Source organism: Condylura cristata, unplaced genomic scaffold (assembly GCF_000260355.1).
Source record: "Condylura cristata isolate star-nosed mole 26May11 unplaced genomic scaffold, ConCri1.0 scaffold00010, whole genome shotgun sequence".
NCBI lineage: Eukaryota > Metazoa > Chordata > Mammalia > Eulipotyphla > Talpidae > Condylura > Condylura cristata.
The window spans coordinates 29,279,218-29,303,966 of record NW_004567111.1 but is presented as its reverse complement, the minus strand read 5'-3'; the positions used below and the strand labels follow the sequence as shown (position 1 = coordinate 29,303,966).

The 24,749-nt window shown below is 31.7% G+C and overlaps 1 protein-coding gene across 4 annotated transcripts in view; it reads left to right on the top strand.

The window, feature by feature from the left end:
* The window catches only part of TDRD3 (tudor domain containing 3), a 115,133-nt gene that overhangs the window by 47,133 nt on the left and 43,251 nt on the right, over positions 1-24,749 (top strand). For all 4 annotated transcript variants that reach the window (XM_004680108.2, XM_012723278.1, XM_012723277.1 and 1 more), the window contains exons 5-10: positions 1,754-1,895; positions 5,904-5,975; positions 8,092-8,241; positions 11,914-12,054; positions 15,888-16,044; positions 17,482-17,607. In XM_004680108.2, the coding sequence (XP_004680165.1) occupies positions 1,754-1,895; positions 5,904-5,975; positions 8,092-8,241; positions 11,914-12,054; positions 15,888-16,044; positions 17,482-17,607 (788 nt within the window). The remainder of the gene's footprint in view (positions 1-1,753; positions 1,896-5,903; positions 5,976-8,091; positions 8,242-11,913; positions 12,055-15,887; positions 16,045-17,481; positions 17,608-24,749) is intronic.

Here is a 24,749-nt window from a genome sequence, read left to right as displayed (position 1 = left end):
ATCTTCTTCTCCTAACCCGCTCAGAAGAAGCTCAGAAGTTCATAGATTAACTTTTCAAGTTAACTACTGCCTTTTAAATACCTCTAATTTGTATCTGTTTTCAAAATTTTTTATTCCTACTTTAATGTTCTATATTTTGATATTTTTTTTCAGTTTTATCAGCTTGTAAAAATTTTGGTTGAAAGTGGTATTGAAGAACACATTTAGGTCTTATGCAAGTGATATGATTCATTGGTAGTTTCTTTAGAGGTAAAGAGTACTTTACCTCTGATGTCCTTGGTGTTTATTTTTTACTTATCTGTAAAGAATGACTACAGAGTTATGAAAATCTAGGTCTATTGATTGCGTGGTATTGGGAAAAACTTCTTTTACTTAAGTATAACTACAACTTCAGTTTGTTGAAGGTCCAGAAGTGTGATAAACACTGTCCTACATTTGGTACATTTACCACCACAGAAATCTCTAGTAAAGGGTTAGATTAAGTTAGGTAAGATAAGGTAATGCTGTTCATCACCATTTGTTCTATAAATTACATATACTGACTTAAGAATGATTAAAATTGGAATTCTCACAATAATTTTTAGAAAATAATATTTATGCTATATGGAATTTTTGGTGCTTTAAAAACAGGAAGTGTATTTATTCTTATTAATCATTACTTTATAAACTAGCCTTCAAAGTAAGCCAGTAATATTAGTGCTTTCACTGATTTGCTATTGCATATATCAACTCATGGTAGACTTCATGGACTTTTAAATAAAATATGAACAATGTGAACCCTTCACTGTGATTTTCTAATTTACCATAGGTGTTCAAGTTTAGTCTTCCATTTTGAGCTTTATGTGTGAACTTGATAGATGTGCTTTTTCTTTAAAATAAAACCGTGAGATGAATGTGTTTCTTCCATTGTTATGGCAAAAGGCTGATGGGAGGATAAATACATTGCTTCTGATATTTGGAAAAGTGATTGTGGTGAATATTTGCCAGAAAGCTGATATTTGTCTGTTACAGAAAAGTATGTTTTATAATAAGTAACTCTTATTTGTTTTTTTAACTAGATAATTAACAACAAAAGCTTTATTTTATGAATTACAGTAGCACAAGTTGTTAAGTCTTTAGGAGTATTACTAGTCACATTTTAAAACTGAAATTTAATTTTAAAATATGCAGATAGTTTTTTTAAAAAGATTTATTTATTTACTCATATAGAACTGGGGTACAGGCCAGAGATGCGGAGGGTTATAGGATTCACAAGAGACAGAGTGGGGAGCAGAACAGGTAGATTGATGAAGTACACTCTTAAGGGGAGCAGCGGGCGGGTCAGGAGAGGTCTGCCGTGCCATGTGGTCACCTCTGGGGTAGGCTGGAATCGAACTCATGGGGAGGTGGCTTTAGGTTCTTAGTGCTGTGCTTTAACCTGCTGGGCCACCAGGGAGGGCCTATGCAGATAATTTTATAACGTCCAGTCAAAGCTCAAGTGAAAAATAAAGCTCTTATATTTGTACATAATGGCATTGTTTAAAAAATAGTTTCTTTTCTACTCTATTTTAACCATAAATTTGTAAGGTGTGACAGTATTGTACTTGGTTCTGATTTCCTCGTTGGTGATATATATATACTAAATAACTGGTCTTCTAAAAGTAAGTTTCTTATCAGTGTGTTTTAAAGTATTTGACTGGGTCATAGAATATACTAAATTCTGGCTTTGGCAAGGAACTTCAGTGTGATTTTTACCCTTTTTCTTTAACCTTAGCCTGAATACACCACCTGGAACTAAAGTTAAGCTGACAGGCATTGTGGACATAAAAAATGGATTCCTGCTCTTGAATGACTCTAATACTACGGTTCTTGGTGGTGAAGTGGAACACCTTATTGAGAAATGGGAGTTACAGAGAGTAAGTATAAACTGAGAAGAATGGCTTGAACTTCTAAAACACTACACTCTATTTTTTTTTATTGCATTCCCTATTTTAAGATCACATAATGAATTGTAAAATTAATCCTTTGTGTCAGAGTTGAATAAAATGGAAAACTCTGATCTTTGTAGAAACTACCTTTGTATAATCACATTTTCCCTTTCAAGTTGGTAACATTTTTCAGTGTTTTTTTTTTTTACATTTCATTACATACTTTATTATTTTAAAGATTTATTTACTTATGCATATAAGATCTGGGGTAGAGGCCAGAAGTGCAAGGATTGAAAAGATTCACCAGAGACAGAGTGGGGAGCACTCATATAGAAGAATGTGATGTACTTATATTTGTCTCACCTGCACATACACATACATGTAAGTGAAACCAAGTTGGAATTTCTCTATAAAGAAAGGTTCTTTTGTATTTTTCTTCCCACTCATATAGTTGGTGTTGTTTACTTTTATCACAATTATATTTCCATCCATCTAGTTATTTACTAATCATTCCTCCATTTTGCTTCTGTCAACAGACTTTGTTGAGCCACTAAAATCATAAAATCATATCTCATAACCCTCTGATTCCAATGCTGTTACTATATATTCAGTCTTCAGCATCTATTGCCTGGACTACTGCATAGGCTTTTAAATGGTGCCTCCACATATCCTTTATCCATATCTAATTACTTTATGTACTTTAGTCTGATTATCTTTCTTCATAGCTCAGGGCAGTTCATACCATGTTTTATTTCAAATGCCTTTAGTTGGGTTTCAGGGCTGTTTATAATCTCAACCTAGATCCGGTATATCTTTTTAACTTTCTAAATGATTTCACATAGATTTTATTCTAGCTAAATAGGACTGTTTCTTTCTTTGATTCTCTTTGCTTTCTTCAGTTATACTTTTGAACAAGAAATAATTTCCCTATTTTAAAGCCAGTATGTAGATTTTTATACTGGGTTCTTAACAACTGTCAATCATATAATTTTCTCTTGAGTGTTAAGTAGGAGATATTATGCCCATATAGATCAGAAAATACATTTATGAATGTTTAAATAACTTACTTAATTTAATTAGATATTAATAGGTAGTGGATCTGAGCCTTTATATATTCAAACTAGTAGCTCTGAGTATTACATATAATGAACACCATAATCAATAATTGTGAAATGAGTTACAAAGTATAGAAAGCTCGCTATTCTTTGAGCTAAAATGATGTTTTTATGCCACTCTTAAATCTTGTCTATTGTCTGAGTCAGTGGACATAGTAATATGTTAATACTGTTGATATTTTATGATGAACTCTCCTTTTCTATTTTCTTAGATCCCAACTGTTTGAGAGGAAATACATAAGGAGATTTAAAGATATTTCTTATTATTTAGTACTCATTCTTATAGTCCTAGTGTGCTATATTGTATTATAGGTTGCTATGCTCAGTAATACAAATTTATGTTCCTTACTGCATTGTTTAGTTGAAAATGTTACTAAAGCAGGCCCTCCCTAATGGCAACAAGGGTTAAAGCATAGCTCTATGAAGCTCTCTGCAGCCACTGCAGCAGGAGTTTGATTCCTGGCCAGGGAGGTGATCCACATGGTGTGGCAGACTTCTACTGACCTACCCGCTGCTCCCTTCAGCTATTTCAGTCAATCCAGTTGTTCTGTTCCTCATTCTGTCTTTGGTGAATCCTCTTACCTCTCTGCTCCCCATCTCTGGCCTGTACCCCAGTTGTTGTATGTGCAAATAAACAAATATTTAAAAAAACCAGAAGTCACACCACTGTATCAAAAACCACTAAAAAAAGAAAATTATACTAACGCAACTAATTCAGATTTCTAGAAGAAATTAAAAAAGATATCAATAAATGAACACCCAACCTAGGATCATGGTTTGGAAAATTTGATATTGTTAATATGTCAATACTACTAAGTAGTCTACAAAGTCAGTGCAATCCCTATCAAATCCCAAAATGTTTTTTCAGAAATAGACAGATTCATCCTAAAATTCATCTGGAACCGCAAGGGACTCTGGATAGTCAAAAACAATCCTGAAAAAAGGCCTCACACTTTTTGATTTTAAAACTTACTACAAAATTACATTAATAAAGACAATGTGGCTTGAGCATAAAGAGAGAGATGCAAACCAATAGTATAGGGAATTCAGAAATAAAATCTTACATATAAGGTCAAATGATTTTTGACATGATGACAAGACCATTCATTTTGGAAAGGAGAATCTTTTCAAAATTGGATTTCAGAAAAACTGGATATTCAACAAAAGAATGAAGATGGACCCTTATCTCACAAAAATTAATTACAGCTGGATCAGAGACTTAAATTTAAGAGATAAACTTTGAGTGGCTTGAAATTTTTACATGAATAGCCAAATTTATGACTCAGTTTCCAAGGTAAATCCTTTTTCCTTCAAGTTAACATACGGTATTTTTTAAATTATGTAACATGTTATCGAGTCTGATTAACACCTTAGTTTTACCAACCTGTTCAGAATTACTTTACTAATTGTAAAATAAGTAAACATTTCCAGGAACTTACACACTAGTGGTAGTTAACAGTTTTCTTTGTAATATTTTATTTCATGTCTTTATACTTTGTTAAGTATATAAGTATTTTTTATTTGGGAGACAATAAAAATGTACAGTTAAACAATTTTAAAACATCTGAATATGATTATAGTTCTCTTTTGTTTTTATAATTTTTGATATAGTAATCATAGCAATGAAGAAATGATGGATGATTTAGTTACTCAAGCATCTGGCAAGTAGTACATATAGAAATCAAATGTACACATAGAAAATCATAAAGCAGAGTTACTTTGAAGCAAGATTGCCTTAATCATTCTTATAAAATCAATATGCTGAAAGACATATTGGGTATCTTTTACAACATGTAAAGCGTTGCATCTATAATCATTCGATTTTAAACAAGTGAAAAAAAACCCAAAAATTCACATCTTAAGTGTTTTGTATTTTTAACAAAGACAAGTTTTCAAGAGTTCTATAGTAAATGCAATTTGCAAAGTAATATAGTTCTGTAACATTTCAGGCCTGCCTGACCAATCTTCCCCCATGTGGGTTTTTTTTTTGTCAGTAGAGTATATGTAACATAAAAGTTAACAATAACCATTTTGAAGTATAAAATATTGTAAAATTAGGTACATTCATGTTGAACCACAGCCATCGCAAATTTTTGTTTTGCCAAACTGTACCCAATAAACAATATTCTTATTCTTCCCTTCCCTTCCCTACTTCCAGCACATACTGTGCTGAACACTATTCCACATTCTGTCTGTATGAATTTGACTACTCTTAAATATCTCATGTAAGTGGATTCATACAATATTTGTCCAGTTGTGTCTTCCTTATTTCACTTAATTTAATGTGTTTGTTTGATCCATGTTTTCATGTTGCAGTATGTATCAAATTTCCTAACTTTTTTAAAGCTGAGTATTATTTCATTGAATATGTATGTATATATTACATCTAATGTAAAGAGTTTTTGTTAAATATATGTGTGTATAATCACACCATACTTTGTTCATCCATTGATAACTATTTAAGGTTGTTTTCATCTTTTGGCTATTGTGAATATTGTTTTTATGAAAATGAATCTAAAAACATGTGTTCAAGTTACTGCTTTAAGTTCTCTTAAACATAGCTCAAGATAGATTATAATTGAGAGGTTCTATGTTTAGTTTTTGTAGAAAACTACAAAAATCTCATGGGAGAATCGTGACAAATTCTTTTGTAAACTCTAAGTGAATGTGCATTTTGTTAAAAGGAGATTAGAGGACATTTATTTGCCTAATTTTTGAGACTAGGAATAAAATTTCTTACATAGTCTGAAGTGATTTATAGAAGAATTTTTTTCTAGCTTCTTATAATAGTGTACTAAAATAAGTGAATTTTCAGTACATTATAAATGTTGTAAATATATTTTTAATTTATAATTTGTTTTATGACTCATTTTTCTTGCAGAGCTTGTCAAAGCATAGTAGAAGCAATATTGGAACTGAGGGTGGACCACCTCCTTTTGTGCCTTTTGGACAGGTAATGACTTTAATATCGACAGATGAATTTTGTTTGTATTCAACTTCTGTTTAGTTTTGTGCCGTAGTATTTATTCAGAGTTCATAAGAATTATATAGAAATATATTAAATACAGGATTATAAAAATTATTTTTTATAATAATTAAGTTGGAAGTATAGATTATTTTCTCAAGAGTTATTATCTAAATAAAAATTGAAACAATTAAGAGGTATACCTGAAAACAACATAATGAAGATAGTATTAGTGTCATTTTATTTTTTTGAGAAATTCTAAAAACAAGAAGACAAAATTATGTTATAATTTGTCACTTTGTTTATAAAACAACAGAAGATAAAATGTCAACAAAAAGATGAGATATAAAGGTGAAAACACCAGAGACAAGTAAGGGCATTACTGTGCGATTGGAAGTTCTGCTGTCACAGCTGATCCTTCCAAGTTTATAATCTTCTATCATGATCCAACTGATCTGAGAGATTTCCTTTTAGTTACAATTGGTATTTTCCTTTTTATCTATGGCAGCCCTCCTTCAATCCTTCTCTCACATAAGGTAACAGTTTTCTGTATATTTTCTATTTTTCAATTTCCCTCCTGCTGCTGCAAAATGTTGCCTTTCGGTAGTTCTGTAGCGGGCCAATATTTTGTTTATTCCTGGTTATGGTCATAAAATTAATTTAGACCTTCTCTGCTTTATTCCTTACAAGTCTGTCAGTGATACCTGTAGCAGCTTGCCCTGTACCCTATGATGCCACTAAATTTAGCTATTGATAAGTTGTCTTAGTTTTGGTCTTTAGTTTTCTTTGAGAGTTCTCTCTCAGAATAAAGATGAGTCGGAGACATTATAGGGTAGGAAACAAAGACCTGTATGACCATAACTTTTTGGGGGGAATGAAAACAGATCTAGTTGATAAGTGGGTAGGATCTATTGTTTATCATCCTCTTCAAAACCTTTTTTTGTATAGTCTTTTCAGTTACATTAAAGCCATTCTTGGGTCTTGGCTATCTTTAAAAATGTGTTGATTTTTATTTTGCTTTGTAACAAGGGATAATAAAAATAAAAGGTGGCATGATGTCCTGTGTTATGATTCATATTGATACTCTTATTGTGTCTACCAGTGCAATAAAATCTCCATAATGAAAACAGTGGAAAAAATTCTGTATGTGAAAATAATAAATATAAAAAGTTGCTTTACCATAAACATTTTGATGATATTTCTTTCATAAATTACTCAGGCTGATTGCTTTTAAGAATTTCCCAAAAAAAAGAAAAATGTTTCAAGTGTTATATAGCTTCTTTTGTATTAGGAACAATATTGAAAGTTACAGTTTCAGTAATATTTTTTCCTAAGTACATTCTTAAAAAAAATCTAATCCAACATCTTTTAGGTTAGGATATATATACATGAGATAATGCTGGCCGTTGTATTGGTATCAACCGCGTATATTTATGTTGTTACTAATCTTTATAGAAGACATTTGTTTGAGAGTCTTTTTTTTTTTTTTAAGTGAGCTGAGAGGGTCATTTTGGGAAGTTTACTGCTAGGATTAGAAGGGAAAACAGAATTCAGGGATTAGTTTTTGACACTGATGGCTTCCTTTATGTTAAAAGAATAAAAATAAGCTTCGCTGCCTGATTAAGGAAGAAGATATGCTTTTAACTTTCAGTTCAACAGTTCAGAAACATTTATTTATGTGTTAAAGTAACTATTACTAAACTGTCATGTGAATATTGTGATATAATGTGAAAATTAAGCTCCTAATTAAAAAATGTAATCTACCTTTTACATAATATTATAACTTGTTTAAGATTTAAAATTATTTAAAGTCTGCACTCTAAAATGGAACTTAGGCCTCTTGATTCAGTTTCTTTTAAATATGTGCTCTGATTTAGATGACAGTATTTTTGTGTAACTTTTTATTTTACTAATTATGTTTATTTAGCAGTAAATCAGGTTCCTACCTTTATCTTTATATAGATGGGAGATAATGTTCTTTTTATGGACCTCAACTGTTGTGATACTTTTTTTTTTTTTTAAACTATTACTTTGTAATGAGAAGTTTTAATCTCCTTTGGAACTACTAAAGAAATTTTAAAAAATTATTATTTTAAATTACCAGAAGTGTGTATCTCATGTCCAAGTGGACAGCAGAGAACTTGATCGGAGAAAGACTTTGCAAGTTACAATGCCTGTCAAACCTACAAATGATAATGATGAATTTGAAAAACAAAGGACTGCTGCTATTGCAGAAGTTGCCAAGAGCAAAGAAGTAAGAAACTAAATCTTAAACTTCCCTTTTTGTCATGTTCTGTTTACATTAATCAAACCATACTTATCTTTTCTTTTAACGTAACTACTTGAGTAAATGTTTGACAGTGCTTGTCTCATCAGTAGAAAACGCCTTGGTTTTTTATGGAGTGTTAAGGTTACTTATTTTGCTCATGTCCTGTTTCCAAACTTCTGTGACACTTTCATTAAGTTACTCCAAACCAACCTTTTCTCTTTTTTCTTCTTAACAGTCTAAATGAACACAACCCATTTTATTGCACAGTTTTCTTATTATGACTTAGACTTGTGGCCACATCTTGAGGATAATTTTCTCTTTAATATTAGTAGTATCAAGTGCTAGTAAAAGTCAGAGGGTAAATCAGTGACTCAAGATTAATTAACACTTTTTGTTTTCATCTTAAATCTGTTTTATAGATAGCAAAATAATAGCTTTTCTTTTTGGATTATATGTGTACTTATATACACACACAAACATATAGGCATAAACCATTAAATTAATAGACACGTGATTTTTTATTTAATTTCTTGTTTGAAATGTGTGTTCCTTATTGATTTGTACACTTTGATAAGAAATTTTAGTTTATAAAACAGTTGCACAGAAACGTTTTTTAACCAGTGAAACTGAAATAGTTTCTTTTATTCAAAATCAGCAGTGATTCTTAAATAACAACAACTTTACTGTTGGAAACTGAAGTTTTAGGAGGAGACTTCTTGAATTTTGGTAGTTTTTCCTGTATCCTTCAGCCTAATGTAAGGTGCACTTTTTTCCCCTGTTTTTCTTTCTTTATGAGATGGAGATAATGATCCCTACTTGTTTACTGTGAGAATTAAAATTGATATTTTTAAGTACTGTGTGGTACAGGACATATTTCTTTGCTAAGACTCTTAATATATACAGCCAGGAAACTTTTTAACATTTCCTCTAATATAATCACCTTAAAAAATAATCTTTAACATTTCTGAAATTAATGCATTTTTACCTAGTTTACATGAAATCTATTTCTTCTTCCCCAAGAAGCTATTAAAATTATGGAATTTCAGAAATGGATATTAATTTCTTTATGATTGTAGGAAAGTTGTTCTTTTGATTTGTACTTGCCTCAAATTTTCTTCCTAAAAGGGAATTGATGGAAGTTCAAATATAAATCAACTTTCCCAGTATTTCCCAGTAACAAGTATAAGACTAAACCTATGTGTATTACAGCAAGATTATATGTGTATTTCTTCTATGTATATATGTATACACACATATTTATATTTCCACTGAATGTCTTAATAGCACAATCACATGAGTTAGTAATTGTTTTCAGAAGATGTTTTATGATCATCCATTTAAACACTTAATGTGCATTTGGTGGAATCAATCTACTGCAAATGAATGATAACTTTCATTCCTTTTTTTCCTTTATTCTTTCACTCAAAAAATACTTTTTTAGAACCTACTATATGTTAGGAAGTGCTTTAAATGCTTCAATCAGTGAGTAAAATAAAGATGCCTGCTTTTATCCTGTTACTATTTTAGTAAAGGTAACAGTCTATTAATATAAGAGTATATAATATATATGGTAGGTTAGAAGTTGGCAAGTACCTGTGCCAAAAAGAAAGAGTAGAGTGGTATGAGAGGTTGGGTGAAGGGATGAAGGTTGCAATTAAAAGACAATGATGAGAAATTGAGGGTGTTTTGAAATTTTGTGAAGTTTTATATTCTAGTGAAGACAGTAAATAATACAAACATACTAAGTAGATGGCATATATCATTTTTCAGTATAGTAATTTCATTAGATGAGCTAAAATCTGATGAAGGTAAGAGAATTAGCTACTTGATAACCTGTAAGGAGTTTCCCAAAGAGAAGATTACATAGATTTTAGAGCAGGATTATATATTCAGTAATAGCAAGATGATCAGTAACTGAAAGAACAAGAAGACTTATTCTAAAACATAAAGTCAAGAGTTATAATAGAGGTCAGTTCAATGTTGTGATCAAATAAGATAATTGATATGTAGCACACTATAATCCATTTTAGAGACATTATGAGAAGCCTTTTAGTTATAACAGTATCAGAGTTGATCTGCATTTCAAAATTAGTTAATTTTGCAGAGCTAACTTTGGCTTGCAGCACTGTATATGATTTAGATATATAGGATCCTAACCCTTCAGATATTTGTTACTACGTCGTACCCACTCTAAAAACACTCATAGACCTCCTCCTAATGTAACTGGACTGAACTACCAATCAAAGACCCAGAATGGGTGGTTGGATCACTGAGTGGTAGTTCAGTCCAGTTACATTAGAAATGAGTATTGATGTATGAAGGTCTTTACTGACATTTTATCCTCAGTTTTACGGTTCTATTTATTTCCTTGTTAATTTTATTGTGAATTTTCTTCTCTTCAATTTAGATATAGGAGCACCTTTCAACATCTTGTTAAGGGAGCGCTAATGTTTGCAAGCTCCTTCAGCTTCTGTTTATATAGGAAGGCCTTTATCTCTCCATCTGTGAAGAGTCTTACAGGCTATACTTTTCTTGGCTGGCAATTTTTTCTTTAAGTGCTTTGAATATGCATTCTATTCTTTACTGATTTCTTCAGAGAAGTTAGATGTAAACCTTACTGGAGTACTTTTATAGGTTATCTGTTTTTGTTTTCCCTCTGGCCACCTTCAATAATCTTTCTTTAATATTGAACTCTCAATGTTTCATGACTACATGTCTTGCTTTAAAGGTTAAAAAGTCATTTAGATGATAAGATGTTCTTTAAGCTTTAGGGACTTGTAGATTTTGTTCTTTGGGAACTCGTTCTTTATTATTTCTTTAAATGAATTCCCTGTTCCCTCCCTTCTTCTAGTTTTGGAATAGCTCCTTTTATTTTTCTTTTCCTGATGAAGTTAACTAATTCTCAATGTATTTCATTTTTTTTGCATTGCTTCTCTTCTCCCACCTGGATTCTCTGTGAATTACCATCTCCGAGGTCACTTACTTCATCTTCCATTTGCTCTATTCTGCTTCCATGGTTTTTTCCTAGCATTTTTAACTGAACTATTGAACTTTTTGCATCCCAAGTCTCTGTTATTTCCTTATTTATAATTTCAATTTCTGGTTATTTTATTTACTTTCCTGAATTCTTTTGTAGCTATTTGACTTGCTTTCCTACATTTTCTTCCATGTCTGATTATCTTCATTATAGCAATTTTGGATTTGCTGATAGATAAAATTTCCATATCTTTTGCTTTGATGTCATATTACCTTGTACCTCATTTTGTCATTTATTGAACTTTTTGTATAGTTTTGCAGAAAATATATAAACTAATATAGAATGAATTGTATAATGAATTTTTCCAATTTAAAAATGTGATATTAATTTTGATTTGAATCAAATCTAAATTTTGTGGTATGATCAATTTTCTAACAGATATTTTAACACATTGTCCATTATTGGTCATCCAATTTAATTTTTCTTTCAGATTTGCTTTTTTTGTATTTTCATTAAGCTGATTAGTTTCCCAATATTTCACTAATTTACATTTAGGTTATTATCTTACTAAAATCATTTAAAACATCCCTTAAAATATTGATCATTATCCCTAATAAAAATCAATTTTTTAAAAATATTTTAATATTTTATTTACTCTTTTATCATTCTTTTATTTAAAGACGAAGACATTTGGAGGTGGTGGTGGTGGTGTTAGAAGTAATCTCAACATGAATTCTGCTGGTAACCGAAATAGGGAAATTTTACAGAAAGAAAAAACAACCAAATCAGAAGGGAAGCATGAAGGTGTCTACAGAGAACTGGTGAGGCCAAAGAATTGACCACAATGTTAATTTCTTCTTCCTTTAATAGTTTTAATGATTTTTAAATTCTTTTTCACAATCAACACTGGCTTTGTTTAGTGTACGATAGGTACATGTTACATCTATAAGAAATTTTTCATTAAAAATTAAAATCGGGCCCCGCCCTGGTGGCACAGCAGGTAAAAGCACAGCTAATGCCTCTTCAGCATGAGTTGGATCCCCACCCTGGAGATGACCCACATGGCGTGGCAGACCTCTCCTAATGTGCCCACTGCTTCCCTCAGCAATGTACTTCGTCGATTTGCCTATCTGTCTCTGGTAAATCTTCACATTGCCCCTGCACCTCTGGCTGTTACCACAGCTCTGTATGCATAAATAAATAAATCTTTAAAAAAAATTAAAATTAATTCATTTGAAATTTGAGTTATTTGGAAAATATTTAAAACTTCCATTTAGTTCATTTTCAATGCATGATTTTTATTAACTGGATTGATCAAAAATTATCAAATGAAAGTCCTCAGTGGAAATTATATCCTAAATGAAGCTGATGCATAAAAAAACTAATTAACCTTTTCCATCCTTCCTTATATCTTTTATCAAATCTTATCTAAGTGATTTTGTTTTGTTCTTGGGAAATATGTACTGAAACAACCACATCTATATTATTGACTGGGTTATTAAATATACCTACACTTTAATATAAATGGAGGAATCAAATATATTTCTGGTATCCTACATTACTTCCAGGTATAAGAGAATTGATAAGAATTCATTTTTCTTTGCCTTAGAGAGTGAATAAATTTGCATGACTTTGTATAAAATAGTTTGACTAGCTTAAATAATTCGAATTTATCTTCTCAAATAAGTTGTATAGGGGTGGATAACTACAAAGGTTGATAAAATCGCCAGTATGTTAATGCTCTGATAATTTTTTGGTTTTCTTCTCAAGGTTAAAAGATTCATCAAAAGTTAAGTTTTTATGTAGAAAGTTCAAAAACAGGAAGAGAAGGGGGACATATGTCAGATAACATAGTATTTTCTGAAATCTCCATTAGATTCCTTCTTATTTCATTTATCAGAACCAAGTCACATGTCCTCTCTGAAATGAATCACTGACTAAGAGAATGACTTCATAATCTTGGACAAAGCTGGCTTTTAATTGAATATGACTAATTTAAAAAAAATAATCAGTTTTCAGATTAGAGTAGATACAGGGAGATGAAAAACGCAGGTATTGCCAGAGAACATCAGACACTAGCAATTTGAAAGAGTTGTTGTAAAGATTAAAAATATATTAGAATGATGCTAAAGTAGAAAACTTTAGGAATTTACCCCTCCACCAAAGCAATTATTGTGCATATCAAGCACTGTCTGAATCAGTTATTTTGCAGCCTGTACCCTAGGCAGACACTCTCAGCATAAACAGTAGGGAGTGATAAGAAAGTACTGGTCATTGGCTGTCCACAGATATCATGGTACAGAGACTCCTGTGATCACATACTACATATTTTATAATCCTCGTAAAGAATGTTGGAAAGTGGGCCTCCATGGTCGTGCTGGGGTTAACGACAGCCGTATCAAGATATTGCCAGTCATTGCAGCATGAGTTTGATCCCTGACCAGCCAGGAAGCTGACCCATAAACACAGCAGACCTCTACTGTCCCACCCATTACTCCTCCCAGCAGTATATTTCAGTACACCTTCCTGTACTGCTCCCCACTGTGTCTCTGATAAATCCTTTTACTTCTCCCCTGCTCCCCTCCCCCCCACACTTCTGGCTGGTACCCCAATTCTTGTATGCATAAATAAATTAAAAAAAAAAGAAAAGAATGTTTGGAAAGTCACTAAACTTTAAAACTGTAACCATCAGGTAATAGCAGCAATCTGAAAGAAGAGGGAAAATTAGAATTTCAAAGTGCCATCATTGCACTATTCAGAATGTCTAATTCTCAACAACAAAAAATATGAAAAATACCAGAAAAGCAGGAAAATAAGACTCATTCAATGGCATTTGGATAAGAAATTGAAAGAAAGCTATTCCTGAAGAAGTCCAGAAATACACTGACATTAGACTTATATAACAAGGGATTTAAAGTTGTCTTAATATGCAAGTATAGTGTCTAAAATTAAGTTTTCATTAAAAATTGATAATTAAGGCCCTCCCTGGTGGCGCAGTGGGTTAAAGCACTGCACTAAGAAGCTTAAGCCACCTCCGCATGAGTTCGATCCCCGCCTGCCACGGAGGAGATCCACATGGTGTGGCAGACCTCTCCTGAGCCGCCTGCTGCTCCCCTCAGCAGTGTACTTCGTCCATCTGCCTGTGCTGCTCCCCACTCTGTCCCTGGTGAATCCTCTCACCCTCTGCATCTCTGGCCTATACTCCAGTTCTGTATGACTAAATAAATCTTTAAAAAAATTGATCATTAAAATAGGTTTGGTAACATTTTATGCTTGGGAAAGTAGTCTTAATTATATATTTATTTGAAAAATGACTGAGATAGGGAAAGGTTTTGAAAGGTTTGATTATTTTCTAATCTCAGATTAGTTTTTGAAAAAGGATATATCCTTTTATAAAACTGTATTATATTAAACTATAATACAAAACTATATTAGTTTATATTATAAACTATAATATAAAACTATATTATATAGTTTTGATGTTCTATCCTTATTATGTTTACTTTAGCATATTTATAGCAGGGGTGGGGATTTTCTCATTCATGTCAACTCTGATCCATTAATAATAGCTAGGGTGTTTTATAAAGTATTTTTTGTTTAGTAGGATACATTTAGGATTTGGGAAAATGTGTCATGTTTTATCAATTTCTATACAGTATTAGAGTGTCTACCAGCATGAATGTCATATATATATTTTCATAAAGCCTATTCATGCTAATCCTTAGAGTACAAATGTTAGTAAGATAGTCTCTGAGTGGCAATGGTTCAAGGAATTTCTTCATGGGATGTGTTTATGTTACTTAAATAGTTCTTAAATTCTCACATCTAGGTTTATGAAAGAAATTTTGGTTTCTGGCATTGTAAAGTGAATTTTCCTATTTGGGTTACAGGCTGTCAAAACATTACAGGGAATACTGCTGGTGAATATAGAGAAGAATACTGAAAACACTAGAGCCTTGAATAAAGTAGAGCCATTGAGATGCTACTGTTTTGTCAATTTTATGTTTTGCACTTTTGGGAGAGGTGCTATATAAAATAACATTTTCTGTCTTGTGTGAAGAACTATCAACCATAAAAATGTATCACTAGATAGTTTTCGCTGTGCAATTAAAAAGCTTTATTCTGACATATTATAAAAATATCCTGTTTAAAATTTTGTGTTTGTAATGATATTTAATAAGCCAGTGAGTGATCAAGGCACAGCCCTTCACAACATATAGAGTCTTCCTTGACTTTTGATACTAAAAAATCAGTAAGTAGGGGCCCTCCCTAGTGGCACAGTGGATTAAAGCACAGCACTAAGAAGCTTAAGCCACTTCAGCATGAGTTGGATCCTTGCCCTGGAGGTGATCCATATGATGCAGTAGACCTCTCCTGACCTGCCCGCTGCTCCCCTCAGCAGTGTACTTCGTCAGTTGACCTGTTCTGCTCCCTACTCTGGTGAATCTTCTCACCACCCCTGCACCTCTGGCCTGTACTCCAGTTCTGTATGCATAAATAAATAACTCTTTAAAAAAAATCAGCAAGTAAATATGGTGTTAGTATGAATTTTTTTCCACAAGCATGACATGCTATTGTTATTTAATATATATATAGTTAAAAACTTGTATCTTGTTTTACTGGCCAGCATTGCTTTTATCTCCTTCCCTTACAGGTTGATGAAAAGGCTCTGAAACACATAACTGAAATGGGCTTCAGTAAAGAAGCATCGAGGCAAGCTCTTATGGACAATGGCAACAACTTAGAAGCTGCTTTGAATGTACTACTTAACAGCAATAAACAAAAACCTGTTACAGGTCCACCACTGAGAGGTATAATTCATTAAGCAGTGTGTCAGGTAGTATTGTTTCTATTCAAAGGAATGTCTGTTATTGAACAATTGGATTTATTGCTTTGAAGGCTGTGATTTCATTTGCCATTGTAGTAAGTGGAAACACAACAGTTTTGGTTCCACGGAGACTTGGTTGGTTATTCTGAGTCTCGGCATCTTCATCTTGTTATAAAATCGGTCTAATAATCTTATATAGCTTATATTGTTATGAGTAATAGTGGAAAGATAATATAAATTGTTCAATTCTATTAATTATTTCTACAATTGGGCCATCTGTAGAAGTGATCAACTAGCCTAGTGTTAATATTTAAACATTGCAAGATCAAATATATGATTTTTATTTATTTTTGTTTTCAATATGAGTTTCCTTTATTTTGAAATTGAAATAGAGGAATGAAATGGTTTGAAACAACCTTCACAGGGAAGAAAACTGGAAAGCTCATCTAGCAAAATAACAAACTCAGAAACTGAACCGATTTCCTTACCTCCCCTAGACAGAACAGATTAGAGTAGGAGTAAAAGGTATCTTCAAAACCAGAGTGGTGATGGTTGGTGAAATTCCAGCAAGTACAATTTTCAGAAAGACTGGACTTACAGAAAAGGGTGGCATTAGCACAAGCCACCCCTCTTTGCTTCCTACCCTGATTACATTCATAAAGATAGATTTTTTCCCCTGTCCTAAGTACATTATGTGTTAGGACTGAATACCAACTCTGTTAGCTTCAGGCAAAGGGGGCTGCTGTTGATTTATTCTGGTTTTGGGAACAAGGATCAAGATGTTGCAGAAAGAGGAGAAGGCAAATGGTGGTAGAGTTTATTTATTCCTTAGATTAACTCATTGTCTGCTGAAATTCATTATGACACCTTTACATTGAAGAGGTTCACATACAGTTTACATAGGCATGTTAATATAGCCCCCAACCCCCTACTTGGGGAACTGGGGAGTCAAGATTTAATGCTCTAGCAGACACAAAGCCTTTGTACTAGGTGAAGGTGACTGAAGTCCCTGTTTAGACTGTTTCCAGGGGTCAGCAGCACAAATTGGACTCAATGGCAAGAATAGGATGAGGATAGGAGACATGGAAGGAGGTAGATTGAAATCTGTATCTGTTAGAATAACATGTTACCTTAAATATACTTCGTGATGTTTCAAGCTCTAATTCTGTGTTCATTTTAAAAATAAGTGGTTAAGGAAAAATGCTACAAAAATGACTTGTTTTTCCTTGGAAGATAATTTACCTGAACAAATTGAAATTTCTAGGCATATCATTTAGTTAATATAATAATGTGAAAATATGTAAGATGTAGAATATAAGAAAAATATTAAAAGAAATTTATACAAAATCCTATTTAAAAAATGACTGCTAATTGTATTTTGTTTTTGTATGTGCAATATATATGTCTTGCTTTACTTCAGGTAAAGGAAAAGGGAGGGGTCGAATAAGATCTGAAGATGAAGAAGAATTGGGAAATGCAAGACCATCGGCACCAAGCACATTATTTGATTTCTTGGAATCTAAAATGGGAACTTTGACTGTGGAAGGTAGGCTAACAAAGTGGATTTCTTTTTTAAAAATTGAACTTTTTTGGAATTATACCAGTTTTAAAAATAACTGACTATATAAAACTCTCTTCTAGGTGTTTAATATGAAACTCTTTTCTGGATTTTTGTAATTTATTTAAATATAAATTTCCTCCTTGACAAATACATAGAAGACAGTTTTTATTGTTAAATTCTGCAAATCCTGAGTGACAGCCCATTTTACTCTGTAATTGTATGGCAGATAATATCACCAAATTCCCCAGAGTTAACTAGATGACAGCATTAACTATGAAAATTAGACTGCTATGTTGGAGAATTTATTATTGTATAATCTTACATAACTTATTTCAAAATTGCTCTCATTTTTCTGAACATATTACATATTGTATGAAACTAGTCACTAAATGAGTGATTTTGTAAATATACAATATGGTATATTTGTGATGTATATTTTAACAGAACTACTTAAAAGAGAAATAAGTATGTTAAATGTGTAATTTTTCTAAAATGGAATAAGGTAAATATTTTCTAAATAGTAAGTTTTTAAAATATAATTCCAAAATATTATTTAAATTAATTTTTCTCTTTCATATATATGTATTTTTTTCTTTATGAATAATTTATTGAGTGCTATGTTCAAAGAATTGTGGTATGTGCTATATATATATATATATATATATATATGGGATATATAGGAAGATATGAATAATTCCATTTAGCTAATCAGTCATAAGATTTTTTTTAACCTTATAGCATTTCAGACTGTTATTTATTTATTTTTCTTATTTGTTTGCATCATTCTTCATTTTGTACATGTTTTTATCTGAGTTGTAATCCTCGTGGACTTTCTGCCACCAGTTGACCCATCACCACCGTACCTGTGCTCTTCCCACCCCAATTTTGATGCTGTTCCCTTCTCTGCTCACCGTAGAATGTCTCTGGCTTATAGTTGTTTGTTGATTTTAGTTTTTATTTTATTACAATTACTTATTTTTTTCCTGATCTCTTACACTCCTGCAATGAGTGAAAACATCCAGTTTTTTTTTTTTTTTCCTTTCTGGCTTATTTCAGTAAGTGTGATCCCTTCCAGCTCCATCGATATTGCCACAAAGGCATTAGTTTATCTTTTTTGATTGTTCAAGGTCTCAATACTGAACTCAAGAATTTGGTTGGGGCTATCTTCTTGCCTGAGAAACTTGAAGTCCTCTTACAAGTTCACTGACTGTGAGCAAAAATCCATTTCTTCGTGGATGTAGGATGAAAGTTCAGGTCTTTTTTGTTTCTATGTTGCCTGGGTCTCAGCTGCTAGAGCCTTAAGGTCCTTATTGCATAACCCCAACAGTAGTCAGTTTACAGCATGTTTGTTTACTTCTGCAAGGGCAGCTGAAGAAATTCTGCTGCTGCTTCAAATCCTTTTGATTTAAACTATTCCAATTATAACTCCTTAGATTTCCTTTTATCCTTAATTTTTCTACATCTGCTGTTAACTCCTATGCTGTCATTTAAATCATAATGAGGTTGAGATTGAGAATAGTACTACTGTGGCTTGTGTGCCTGTTACACACACCACAAAATTTAAGTAATATTATCATTTTACATGAAAAGAAGTATCAAAGTTAATAAAGATGCGTGACATTATGGATTACTACCTTTAGAACTGGATGTCACTGTTGAGTAGACAATTCCCCTCTTGAGGGAAAGAAATTTATGAGAACATCTATTAATATAGGGTACTGTTTTAATACAATGCATTATATTTACATCACTGTTACTTATTAGAATAATGAGAGAAAAATACATTATAATAGTATTCCAAATCCTTTGTTTTCATAAGAATTATGACCTGTGATTTTTTATAAATTCTCCTTTAAGAATTATATTTCTAATATCCTAAAATATCCCATGTTCTTTTGCTCATGCTAATCACCATCATCCCCCAATTTACATTAGAGTTCACTGTCATTCTTGACAGTGAGAAGCAAAATCAAAATTTTTTTGGTGAGAAGCAAAACTTCTATTGTTTTTTAAAAAGCACTCTTTCAGAAGTCAGGTTAACCAAGATTGGCTAAGAGCAGAGGCTTATTAGAGGAGATAGCACTTGGACAAGTCTTAGGAGGAGGAATACTGGAAGGAATGTCATCTCCAGCAGAGAAAGCTCTGGGTATTTGAATGTGGAGGCATCAGAATACCAGTTCCCTTTGCCCAGGAGTATGCCCAGGAGTGTATGGGAGAGGTGGGTGTGGAAGGGCAGAGGTTTGGTAGACTGGAAACAGATCAAAAGGATTTTGTCGTCAGGTGATTTTATTTTATTTAGAGGGCAGTGCAAAGCCATGAAAGGGCTATTATTATTATTAGTTATGAAAGTTATGTGGTTTGTTCTTTGTTTTCAAGGTAGAAAGTAGGATTGATATTGGAGTGAGGCTGCAACTGCATGTGTCATGAGGAATTAATCATTCTATAAATGCAGTATTGTGTGTAATATTTATTTGTACCAGTTCTATGAAGTCATGGGGAAACAGAATATAAAATGCCTCTTTCAAAAAATTTAGGGAAATAGATGGATTTTGTAGCTCTAGCTCTGTTAAGTTTATTGTCTAGTTTGTGAATCAGAAAAAAATACAAGCTAAAGGGAAACAAGGAATATTTACAAAAAAGGATTCTTTATTTTCTTAGTGTAAAGTTTGTTGTCAACTGCTTAATGTAAACAGCATTGAACAGAACAAAGGATTAGCACAAGCAATTTTGAATATAGTAATCAAACATGATATGGTATTGTTACAATCTATAATAATGTTTGATACTCAGTTTTAAAGGTTAGTTTTGCTTGATTTTGCCAAAACAAAACTAGCTGTTTTAAATGACTAAGAAACCTTTTTATTGGGGCGACTTAAAAATATTGCTTGGTTTTCTATTTTATTGCTTTAAAATGTTTTTTGACTGGAAGTTGGTTCTGTCAGTATGACAGCTCTTTTGTCCCTAAATACTTCCTTTGATGATGTTGATAGCACTCAGAAGAAATTAACAACACACGTGAACACAAAGGGCTGGAGAATGAATTGGTGCGGGTGTATATACATACATATATATATATACATATATATTTATATACACACACATATATATAAGAAAAATTATTGTGCTTGTCGATGTTTCTTACATTCTCTTGACTGTTTTCATGTATAGTATTACAATGAACATCTAAAGCTTTAAATGTTGGCATGATCGATGGATAATTCACATGAAAATTTGAAGACTGAAGAAAAAGGAACTGTGGAAGGAAATATGATTTAATGGTAATAGCTTAATTTGAAAGGCAGAAAACTAGGTCAAGAAAAGAGAGAATATGTTTGTATTATGGTAGTTGTACTTCTGATGTGTTTCCTCAGAAAAGAATCATTGTGTGTATTTGCATCTAATTGCATCAAACAACTCCTCATTTCCCTGTGCAGCTGATTGATTGAAATTGATGCTGGAGTGCCTATTTGGAAGTCAGGGATGAATGGTTGCTATGTGAGTAGTCATAAGCTGTCAACACAGCAGAAGGTAGACTCTTTACCCACTGCGTGTTACTTTCTATTTTTATCCAGTCCTATAATCGCCATTTCTATAACCTTCTACTCCTTGACTTTTTTCTTCTTATAGAACTGATTCTTTATATCACCTATTTATTTAAGTGTACATTTGTCCCAAATTTCTAGATAGTGCTTTGCTCAACTTGAATTAGTTTCCATTTCTACTTTGTGGATTTGTTACCTAAGCAGTGAATAGTCTAAGCCAGTGTTATCTAGTATCTGCTCACAAATAAGTACTGAAATTGAGAACATATGTTCAGAAACTCTTTCAATACTTTGGTATTGCCTCAAAATTTGTACTACATTTTACAAAACTAACAGTCAACAGCCAATTGTAAAACCAGAACTGTGAAATATGATGAAAACTGTATTCCTTCTCTAAATTTAGTTTGAAATACTCTGGTCTGTATTGTTATGACATTGGACTCCCTACATTCATAAACATTCTGATAGTACAGTACCCAGTATTTTCCTTTTCTGAGTCAATGAGGCCAGGTAATTTAAATATTAACAAAAACACCTGATGGGAAATAAAAAATCCTCCGATGTTTCATGTTATATACCTTGTTAATGAATGTAAATTTAGCAGTCGTTTGACTTTAACAGTTACATACAGGATATTACATATGAATTCAGGGATAATATAAGTGTAAAAAATTAAGTTAATTTTTAGAAATTTTGTTAAAATTAGCTTCCTATAAATTTTAAATACACATAAAGATAGCACAAGAAAATTACAGACCAACATCCCTGTTGAATACTAATGTAAAAAATTACAAAAGATAACTAGAATATCTAATTCAAAACTAGACATATATTACAATATATACAAAGAATATACATCTAATCAAGTGGGATTTATGCCAACAATACAAGAATAGTTTAATATGTATAAATCAATCAATATAATACATTACACCAACAAAAGGTAAAAATCATATGATAATATCCGTAGTAGTAGAAAAACATTTGGTACAATTCAAAATCCACTCATGAGAAAAATCCTGAACAAGATGGGAATAGACTTCAGTTACCTAAATATAATAAAGATAATTATCACAAACTTAAAGCTATTATAATTCTTAAAAACCTTAACATTGAGGTCAGGAGCAAAACAAGGATACCCACTATCACCCCTTCTGTTTTACGAACTATTAGAGACTTTAGCTAGAGCAACAGACAACAGGAAATAAAAGGAATCCTGGTTGAAAAATAAGTGAAAATGTCATTATTTGCAGATAATACATACCAATGTATATGTTAAACATTTGTTTTTGATAAGACTTTTGGAGGAGTGAAAAGTTACACATAGACTTTTGACTGCATGTAGATTGGCATCCTTAAACCTTGTATTAAAATTTAAGAATCAAATATAAAAGAAATTGGTTCATAATACCATCGCCATGTTCTGTTCTGTTTCTGTTCTTGGTTATGCAATCAGTTACATAACCTCCCTTTTTATCTTAACAAAACAGCCATATTTCTATGTAATTATATATTCCTATAAGTGAAATTTTGAATGACTGTATATTAATTAGTTATCATTTCACTAATGTTATTAATAATTGAAAGTGTTTCCAGACTTTACTATAATAAACTTCAAGTTAAGTTTGGCATTTTAGTTAATTTACTTCCACATCAGTGATTGCTTTTTCAGATAAATTAATGGAAATTAAATAATTTGGCATACATACTTTTAAGTAATCCATGCTACCAGTTAAGATATATAATTAATTTTTTTAGTGCTTAGATCTGTAGATTGAGTTTTTTGTAGAACACAGGAGCCTTTTTTCATTTTAACCTTTTGTCTATTTTCCTCTTTTCCAATTAGTGGTCTATTCATTTAAAAATCTATTGATTTTAATAAAAACAAAATAGCAGGTGCTATATTGCAGGAATTGGTGCTACGTGCTTTTCTTATTACTAATTCATTTAATCATCTGCAAATTCAAAATATATGTTTTTTTCCATTTGACTAGTAAGTGAAATTGTTGGAACTGATAAAGAATCATTCCCATAAGAAGAAAAGAAGTAGGATTTGGACTCTTAACTATTTGATTACCAAATCTGAATTCTTTCTACAATGCTACATTTCTAATTATCTAAAATACCTAACAGTTTTGTTTTTTGTTTGATTGGGAAGGAAAGCAATCGAGTTTAATTTTAAAATATGTTAAGTCTAAACAATCAAGTACAGATATCCAGCAGGCAGTTGAATTTGGAGATCATTTGAGGTAGAGGAGCTAGCAAAAACAATTGAGAAAATGCTACCTAAGTAGAAAGACTGACAGAATACTGAGAGAGAGGGATGGAAAGTGTCCACTAGGCTTAATAACATCTGTAGTATGATGGTGAATGCTTCACAGCTGACTTTGGGAGAAGCGATGGGGGGAGGGGGGAAATTTCCTAATTTTTAGCTTTTGTATATTTCTGTTGTATAACTATTCCCACTATGATTGGTTTAAAGGTATCAACAGTTTAACAAGCTTTTTAGAGTTTCTGAAAATTTAATAATCAGATCAGATGTTCAAGCTAGCTTCAGCACATCACTAATTGGAGAATTTGACAAAAGTAATAATCAGTGAAGTGATGGAGTTAAAAGACAAACTATAGGATAATCAGTATATGAAAGTTACAGGGACATTAAAATGATAATTTTTAAGAGAGTGGTAAGAAAGAACACTTATTATAGCTTGAAAAAAAATTATACTATGGGTTTAGGATGATGGGTGATTTTCTGCCTAGCGTGAAGTAGCTTTAAAAAGTCACATTAAAAAAAAAAGTCACTTTATTTTTATAATATATGGACAAATCAGTTAATAACCATTTGAGCTTGTATGTATAAGCTAGCAATGAGATATCGTGCCTTGTTTCACCTTTGTAATCTAAGTCAAAATTCATGAGGAATAAGTTTACAGAAGAAATGATTTGGAGCTGATAGGTACATTTGTATAGTCCAGGAGTTTTTGTGATCATTACAGAACATATGCAATATTTTCTAAAGATATTTCACACAAAACATCCTAAGTGTCTAATTGAGAAAACTAGTTGGGAATTTTGAGGTTAAAATTATGGATAAACTGATTAAATGCAGACATGTTAGAAAGTGTTATGCTTTTTTTTTATTGTGTCTACACTGATTAGTTAATAGCATTGTTTTATAACAAGTATTTTAGATGATTTCTTTTATATTGCTCTAGTTGTTGAATGATTACTTGCCAACAAGTTCAGCTTCTTCAATTAGCTTATAAACTACTATACTAAGGTACTATTACTTTTTAAAAATAGTATTCTATTTTTGTAGTATGTCCTAAAATGGATGTTTGCATGTTTTTTTAATGCCTCTTAAAGTGGCCTAAATTTCACTAGCATGTTTTTAGCTTCAAGTCAGGAGAATTCTCATTTTTCACTTGCTATATAGTTTTATATGAAATTTGCAAGAACATGTGTTGCAAAGATAATACTGAATTTTTGAAGTATATTTCCTTCATTAAATATTAATGTTTAAATTAAAGAAAAAGTAATAAAATGTATTATTTATTTATTTATTTTTAAACTTTTTTTTTTTTT